We start from the raw sequence: 9389 nt of genomic DNA, 5'->3' as shown, positions 1-9389 counted from the left end.
AAAAAAAAAAAAGAAATTTCTAAGTGATACACAAAACTAAAAGGAATAAAGAGAACATGTATAATCCTACCATTAGTCACTGTGAACACCTGGGGATTAGTCCGCTTATTCAAAGAAGATCACATTATTCATTTTTTAACCCTTTATAAATCTTGTCAGGTGTGAATAACATTTCATGTCAATATTTAACATACATTTCATAACAATCATATGGATGTACAGTTTACCCACACAGTTCCTTATTACTAGACACTTGAGTTGTTTCTGATCTTTTACTATTTTAAATGATGTTAAATCTTTATGCACATTAATCATTACTTTTTTGGGAAAATTTCTAGAATGGGATTGCTGGGTCAAAATGTGTACATTTTTCAGGTCATAGAAACATAGCAGCCATTTTGTCTTCTGGAAAGACTGTGTCATCCATGTTCTTCTCAGTACTTTGTGGGAGTCAGCCCTTGGCCAAGAAACTAACCTGGCCCATGCAATGACAACAATAACAATACTATTATGAGTAATAGCAATAAACACTTAGGTTGCATTTATGAGCTAGACATGGTTCTAAGCACTTTATACATAAAGACTCATTTATTCCTCACAATAACTTCATCAAATTGGTGCCATTATTTTTTCATTACACTTAAGATAACTGAGGCCTAGAGAGGTTAAGTGTTAATAGTTATTGAAGGTGACACTGCTGGGAGTGGCAGGATTTGGACCCTAGCAGCCTGGCTTTTGAGTCCTGGCTCCCTCTGCCCCACTTGAGAGCTTTGTAATGTTTCCATCACCAGGTGCTTCAACACTATTAAGCAAAATGCTGACTATTGCTTTAAAATAGTCTATATAGGCTTGGTGCCTGCAGCTCAGCGGGTAGGGCACCAGCCATATACACAGGGGCAAGCGGGTTCAAACCCAACCTGGGTCTGCCAAACAGTAATAACAACTACAACAAAAAAAATAGCTGGGCATTGTGGTGGGTGCTTGTAGTCCCAGCTATTTGAGAGGCTGAGGCAAGAGAATCGCTTAAGCCTGAGGTTGCTGTGAGCTGTGAAGCCACAGCACTCTACTGTGGGCAACATAGTGAGACTGACTCAAAAAAAAAAGTCCATATAATGCTAAAAAATCTTCCTTTTATTTCTAATGCACTGAGAGTTTCACTTAGGAATAAAGGAGAAATTTGAACCCACATTATTTCTGTTTTTTGTTTTTGTTTCTCCAATGCTTGTTGGCAAACTCTTTCTTAAAGAGCCAGATAGTATATAATTTAGGCTTGGGAGATGTAAGGTCTCTATTGCAATTATTCAACTCTGCAGTTGTTGAAAAGCATTCACAGAATATATTGATGTTTAAATCACAAAACTAAGCTGGTGCCAGCCACCCTTTTCAAAGCTCTGCTGTAGATGATTCTGTGGGTTTCCCCTCCTTGCTCATTGAGTAACTAAACCACTTGTAATAACCCAACTTGACCATGCCAGATCTGCTGCTGCCATCTGTTTGTTAATATTTTATTTAGGATCTTTATATCTCTATTCAGGAATAAGAGTAATATGTGTGTGTGGCTTTGCTTCATAAAAGAATGGGGAAAATTTTAATCTTTTTCTGTGCTGTGGAACAAAGAATGATTCATTCTTTGAAAGACTGATAGAACTTTCCCCCTAAAATAATATCTTAGCCTGATGTCTTTTTTTGGAGGTAGTTCTTTGAGACTTTTTTCACTTTCTTTCAGGGTTATTGCCCATTCATGTTTTTTTTTTATATCTTTTGATTTAATTTTGTCAATTTATGTTTTTGTATAAAGTCATCTACTTAATCTAGGTTTTCCAAGATTTTGTCATTGATTTGGCCTAGTAAACCTCTGAATATTTTTATTTTCTTCCATAATATCTTTTTATTTGATATTTCTCATTCCAAAAGTGTGCTTGCTTTTAAAAATTAGATTTGATAGGTGGCTCCTGTAGCTCAGTGGGTAAGGTGCCAGCCACATGCACCCAGCAGGGTCATATCCAGCCTGGGCCTGCCAAACAACCATGACAACTACAACCAAAAAATAGCTACAATGAGAGGCTGAGGCAAGGGAATCACTTAAGCCCAAGACTTTGAGGTTGCTTTGAGCTATGACAGTATAGCATTCTACTGAGGGTGACATAATGAGACTCTGTCTCAAAAGAAAAAGAAAATTAGATTTGAAAAATGTTTATTTTAATGGCCTTTTGAAGGACTTACCTGGGCTTTAATTATCAATTATAATATTTTCCTTTTAAATATGTTCATGTTTTTTGTTTTTTGTTTAGCAGGCCCCGGCCAGGGTCAAACCTGCCAGCCCTGGTACACAGGGCCAGTGCTCTAACCGTTTAGTTACAGGTGCCCACCCTAAATATGTTCATTTTTACTTAAAATTTTCTTGGTCTTCCTATGTTTTTCGATTTCTTAAATTATCATCTTATTTATCTTCATTCTTCTAGTGTAAAAGTGAAAACATTTAAGACTGAATTTTCCTTTGAGTCTATAGGCTTGGCTACTGAAAATTTAGGGATGTGTATGCCTCTCCTTGGTATTTTTAAACTATCTCTTATTTTGATTTTGGTTTTCTTTTTGACCCAGGAGGGTTTTAAGTATGTGCCTTTAAATTTCCAAAAGGTTGAGATTTTAATTTTTTATTTTTTCATTAATTTCTTGTTTGATTGCAATATAGTCAGAGAATGTGACTAATATGAGTTTTATTTCTGGATTTCTGGGGCTTTATTGAGATTTGCTTTATGGCTTTTTGTTTTTTCTAAGTGCTCTAAGGGTGCTGGAAAAGAAGGTATATTTTCTGTTTTTAGTGTATATAATGTTTGTCTATTTAGTTGTATCTGTTAATGTTGTTATTCAGACCATCTGTCTCCTATTCTTTTAAAAGTTTATTTGGTTTTTCAAGATTGAAGGAAGTGTAATACCTTTTCTACACTTGTGTTCCTGTCTTTTCTTTATACAAAACTCACTAGTTGGTTGTCTGTCTGTGCCTGATTCTAAGCCTGAATTATAAACTCAGATTTTTAAGTATCTGGGCTAGGAATAAAATAAAGATTTAGGAGGAATTAAACAGCTAACTTTAATTCTATTTTAACCATTTCTACCTAAGTGTACATGCTTGCCTGTGTGTTAGTGTGTGTCTTTGCATATCTTTGTAGGGCATATACAACTCCCTTGGGCATGGACTGTGTAAATATGTTCTTCTGCGTGCTGGTCATTGTGTGAGTCTGATATGTATGTATGCATACATACTTTCATCATGGCATCTTTTTCTTTAAATTGAAGTTTAAATGTTAGGGCTTGGGTCAGCCTGGTTCTAAGACAGCTTTTTCTGGAAAGGTTACAAGTCAGAAATCTCTGCCTTCCTGAGTCTTAACTCTTCTGATCTTTTTCCTTTTTTCCTGGCTGCAGAAGACACTCCGGGTAAGTTGGTTGGTAGGGTCTGAATATAGACTCGGCCTTGCTTGGTATGAATTCCCTGCGCAGTGTGTTTGGGGACCACGTCTGGTCACAAAAAGGGTGTCAGGACCACACTTCAGGGTGGGTTGAAGATTCAAGATGGGCTCATATTATCTTACCTTTTCTCCAGTGTGCCTGTTTAGGTACCCTTGGCCTGGCTTCAACTTTTGTTCACCCTTTATAAGGCAGAGCTCAGAGGACTTAGCATTGGTTTAAAGGGAGCCATGAGCATTTTCAGAAACTCAATCATAGGTGTTCAGTTCATTCTATAGAATTAGAATAGGCTTCTGGGAGGCCTTTCAGCCTACTCTCACACAGAGGAGGAAAGTGAGCCCCAGAATGGGCTCTCCTGACACCTTGTCCTTGGCTCTTCCCTCTAAACTAGATGGATTTTAATGGTATGGCTGGGCATAGGCTGAGTGCCCAGCCTTGGTGGGTTTGAGGGAGGCCTGGGGAGGAGTGACCATCCCATCTTCAAGGAGCTTGCTGACCCCTCTAGATGACAGGAAACAATACCTAGATGGGACACTGCAGGAGGAATGTTCTAGACACACAAGAGCTAAGAGGGCCTGCAGCTACACCTTGTGTAGGAGGCAGAGATTTTCCACAGCAGGCCTGTCTTTTCCTGTAAGCGTGAATGGCTAGAGGAAGGAAGTGTGTTGTCACAAGCTTCCTTTTTTCTCACCTAATTCCCCACATTTAGCAGTGTCTTTTGAATAAAGGGCACTTAGTATATATTTGATGATTTTGAGGGACTCTGTCTAGATTTGACTTTGGGGAGGCTAAGGGCTGATTTCCAATGTTTTGTTTATTGCTGGGGTGGGGTGATAGGTGGCCAGGATAATTCTTTTGGGTCTGGGTTTTCCTGGGTCTACTACATTTTATTCATAATTAATACATTATTGACATTTTCTCCAAAGAGTTATTGTAGGTACACTCTGATTTTAGCCTCAATTTGTCCCTAGCATACAGGGAGTACTGAGATGATTATGCCCAGGAGCTTGACAGAAGTACCCATGACTGTGGGGCAGAGCCAGGGCTAGAATCCTTGCCTTTCAACACCAAACAAGTGCTGGAACCTTTTCTTCCAGTCTTCACAGTCTTAACCCCTGGAGAGGTGGAAGTTTCAGCTCTCTGCTTCCCTGAACTCACTCACAGGGAAGCCTTGAAGTCCAGGCCAGCCCAGCAGCTGTGGGAGGTATCCAATTTAGAAGGACCTTGGTTCGCAATTTTGCTTCTTAAATGTTCTCTTTCTGGTCACACAGGAAGAGGAGTTCATTGATTGGTGGAGCAAATTCTTTGCCTCGATAGGGGAGAGGGAAAAGTGTGGCTCCTATTTGGAGAAGGATTTTGACACTCTAAAGGTGAGTTCCTTTCTCCAGAACAGTACCCTTGAGTCCAATAGTCACTGGGCACACGTGATGGGTAGTGGGTAATATGACAGAAAGAGAATGTATCTATGTATATATACTTCCATTTATCTGCTCATTTGGTGCCCGAGGGTGATGAATCCTGATGAACTAACTGGGGGGAGAAAGGTCATCACTGATTTAGAGCAGTAAGTCAGTGTGGGCTCGAGTAACCAAGAAAGTATTTCCAGGAGAATGTTGAAAAATACTGAAGTATTTGTAGGAAAAATGATTTGCTTTAACCCCCCCTCCCCCACTTGAAAAAAGTCAGGAGCAAGATAGATAGTGTAAAGTGGTGGCTGTTAGACAGGTTTTCAAAATATTAAAAGTTATTAAAGTTGCAAGACATTGAAAATTGTTAAAGTTTGTTTGGCAGTGGGTACTTAGGGATATATTGTGCTATTCTATTTCTTTCAGTGTTATTTGAACTTTTTCTATAATAGAAATTTTGTATTAAAAGTATGAGGAAAGTCAGCTGGAGAATGTACTTCTGGACAATCTCCTCCCCAACTGGGACAGAAAGTACCTCCAAATATGAAAATGTAAGCCCTATTTCTTGGGAAAAAACAGGGATGAGTCAGCCAAATCATGGTATTTTGAGGGAATTCTACAAATATAATTAAGCTTTTAAAAAGTGGACTACTTTTTAAAATGATTACCAGAGGTGACTAAAAAATTAGTCCTCAAAGTGATTAGTCCTCTGGATGGGGCTGCAAGACAAAATTCAGAATGCCTAGTTATATTTGAATTTCAGATAAACAGTGAATACTTTTTAATATTAGCGTGCTTCAAATATTGTGTTGGACATACTCATCTAAAAATTATTTGTTATTTATATGAAATTCAAGTGTAACTGGGTGATCTGTATTTTTACCTACTAAATCTGGCAGGATTAATTCTGGAATATAAGGAGGGGAGATTCTGCACTGCACAGTTACCTCCCAGGCTTGAGGAAGAGAAAACAAGAGGTGGACACAGGCTCTTACATGTGGGAAAGGCCCCCCCTTCTTGAAGAGGACTGGATGAGAGGAAGTTGGGGCTTGCTGGGGTAGTGGGTGGCCTGGGTTTTCAGGTGACTCTGCTGGCTGAAAGCCTTTGGTGGACACCCTGGAGAGTGGTTTCATGAGGTGACAGGAGCTGTCCCTGCTCAGTGGGGGTTGCCTGGTGAGTTGTGCTTGGAGCCCCAGCTGCTCAGAGATGAGGCACAGGCAGGATCCACGATCCTGAGACAGTGAGTTCTTCATTGACTTGGTAGTTGGGTGTGTGAGGTTGGGCAAAGAGACAGAACTATTTGTGTACCAGGAGGAAGGTCCGACACATTAGGCCTGGCATGTGGTCCTGTGGCTTTGCCAAAAAATGAGACAAACCCAGCAAGAATGAGAACTCCTGCCAGGGTGGCCTCAGGCCCTGGCCCCCTCACTACTCCCTCTGATGCGGATGCTGAGTTGGCACTCAGCCCTTCCACTTGACCTCTCTGAGGAGGTCTCTGACAGCATCCAAATGAAAATAGGCTGTCCAAGCACAATGCACTCAAACTATTTCTAAGGGAAAAATTAGACCTGGAAGAAATACCAGTCCTTTAGGGATAAGTAAATAGAAGAAAATCACCAACACCAGCAGGGGTTGGTGATGAAAATTAGCCTGTAGCATTATGGAGAGACTGGAAAACACTATGGATAGAGAAAAAAACAAATTCTGGAAATCACTAGGATTGGGGAGAAAAATTACTCATAGTCTATACAGCAAAATGTAGAAAACAAAAGACGCAGTGAGACAGTACTAAAAACAGAAGACATGGGAAAAACAGTAGAAAAAGAATAAAATATATTTTTCTAATAAGTAAAAATGGATTAAACTCCTGTATTAAGGGATAAAGACTTCTAGATGATATCAAAAATCAAAATTCATTATACCATCTTTAAAAGACACATCTAAAACAATACAACTTAAAATGGCTAAAAAAATAAATATTTTGGAAAACAATATTTTGGCAAACAAAATAAGGTAAGTATAAATAAAAGGAAAACAGAATTAAAATAGAAAGCAAAAGAAACAAAATAGTATTTCATACAAATAAAAGATATATGTCTCAATGTAAATATTGCCAAATATTTATGCATTGGATACTAAAGCTTAAAAATACTTAATAATTGATAATAATAAATGAACTAATAGCTCACACAGATAAAAACACAAAATGACAGAAATTAAAGTTACAGTGAGATTTTAATATATTTTTCTCCTTCACCAATTAAGCAGGCAATAAATACGGAAATAAAAGATCTGAATAACAATATAAATATTTTTAAGCTACACGAAGCTAAAGTTATAGGTTTATGTGAAGTTCATGTTGAAGCTTTAAAATACAGAATAAAAATAATAAAAAATAAAGAATACATTTTTTCCAAATGTTCACAGAACATTTACAAAATTTGATCACATATTAGTGTGGTAATAAGTCACCCAAAGCAGAAACCATACAAGATAGATTAAAATGCAATAAAATGAGAAATTAATAACAAAACTATAAACACAAAGTCCAACCACTTGGAAATTTAAAAAGTATTTTATTGGGACTTCCAGTATGAACATGGCTGCACAAGTCAGCATTTTTTCCCTTTTGGAAATCATTCAAACCCGCAAAATTCATTTTCAGAAAAGTTGGAAACATAAAAGCCACAGACTTCAAAATATATGTGAAGGCTGCCCAAAGACAATTGAGATTGGGTTGGGTAGAGGCCATTCAGCAATAAGCGAAGGGAAGACGCATGAAGAATGATGAAAGATCCTAGCAGTTAACCAGTTGGATGAAAGTATTTCAAATTGTATATAGAAACAGCACTCTGTACCCCATGATAGTATTAATGTACACAGCTATGATTTAATAAAAATAAAAGAAAATAAAAAAAGAAAGATCCTAGCAGTAGTGGTTCTCAGAAAGCCCCAGCAAAAATATGCTTCTGAGTGGAAGAATGTTGATAATTACTTGAGACAGGTGATGAGTATGTAGGTGTTTAATATTTATTCTCTTCATTTTTGTATGTGTTTGAAAAATTTCAAAATAGTTTCAAAATACAGTTCTTAAAGGTGATGTTTTACCATGAAACACAAGTTATTGCACCTTTTTTAGAACAATGGATGTGGGAACTTTGGAGACAGGTTCAAGTTGATGACAGAAGCCGCCTCGATCTGGCTTGGTTCAGAGAAGCAGAGAAGGTGGAGCTATAAAAGAATCACACAGATGAACCATGTTTGCGGGAATCAGACTGCCTCTGTGGTGGGAACAAAGAAATAGCTGGTCTAGGAAAAAACAACTCATTAAGTGAAAAGTCATTAAAAAATTGGGATAGCATTAATTTAAAAATCATACAAAAACAGAGGAAAAATTAGAAATCAAACTTACCAATAGAAGAGATGCATACTCAGTAGAAAAAATTTACCAAGGACCAGATGAGATGAAATATTTTGCTGTGAGTTTTTTTTTCTTTAATAGGGCAGTTTTTTCTTTAATAGAGCAGTCAGAATCTAAAGCAGAAATGAAAGAACTCAAGGGATGATGAGATGACTGCAGATGAACTTTGAGCTGGCAGGATGCAAAAAGGAGAGAAGAAAACATGAAATTGGAAGGACCACCAGGTGGAATGGACATGTGAGGAACAGAGTCAGGGGCACAGAGGACAGAAATTATAAAAGCAAGCAAAATGAGATGTAAATAAAGGGAAAGCTATAAAGGAATAAAAAGAAAATGACAAATATAGAAGTCAGGGAAAAGAGACCCAACATTTGCATAATTGGAGTCCGAGGCAGACAGCTAAAACAGTGAGAAAAACATATAATAGCTTAATAAAACTACTGAAATGAAATAATCCTCCAATATACATATTGAAAAGGTTCACAGTGTGTCAAGAAAAGGTGATCCAGATTGGTCAACCCTGAAACATATTCTAGTATAGTTATTGTACTTTAGAGATAAAGAATTCTTTGGGTAGTCATACCTCCTTCCCATACCCTGGAATGAAAAAGACAATGTTAAGTCATTTAAGACAGAAAATAAATCAAAGTGGCTTCGATTTTTCCAAAATAACATTCAATAGCTGAAGACAGTAAAGCACCATATGTAAGGCCATCAAGGAAAGGAGATCCTAGGAGACCCTAGGATCTTATATTCAGCCAAGTTGACTTCCAAGCACAAAGGCTGCAGACAATCAGTGTGCATATTCAGGAACTAAGGTACTATGGTTCCTATGATACCATCTTGAGAAAACTCTCAGGGGATGAACTTGAGTGAATGAGGAGATAACTGGAGAAGCCACACAAAAGAACTGGTTTATGAAATTATTTTACCTGTGAACCAAAATGAAAACAATGGAAGGGTTAGGATAAGAAGAAAGAAGGTAAGTGTCATATATAGAAATATAGAAATGGGCTCGGCGCCTATAGCTCAACCGGCTAAGGCGCCAGCCACGTACACCTAAGGTGGCGGGTTCGAATCCCCAGCCCGGACCCGCC

The 9389-nt window shown here is 37.9% G+C and overlaps 1 protein-coding gene across 14 annotated transcripts in view; it reads left to right on the top strand.

Moving 5' to 3' along the window:
• Positions 1-9389, top strand: part of DYSF (dysferlin) — a 215241-nt gene that overhangs the window by 173352 nt on the left and 32500 nt on the right. For all 14 annotated transcript variants that reach the window (XM_012807420.1, XM_012807419.1, XM_012807414.1 and 11 more), the window contains one exon: positions 4737-4835. In XM_012807420.1, the coding sequence (XP_012662874.1) occupies positions 4737-4835 (99 nt within the window). The remainder of the gene's footprint in view (positions 1-4736; positions 4836-9389) is intronic.

The sequence above is a fragment of the Otolemur garnettii genome, unplaced genomic scaffold (assembly GCF_000181295.1).
Source record: "Otolemur garnettii isolate 467f Iridium unplaced genomic scaffold, OtoGar3 scaffold00068, whole genome shotgun sequence".
NCBI lineage: Eukaryota > Metazoa > Chordata > Mammalia > Primates > Galagidae > Otolemur > Otolemur garnettii.
Note: the sequence above shows the minus strand (reverse complement) of the source record. Positions and strands in the feature narration are given on the sequence as shown.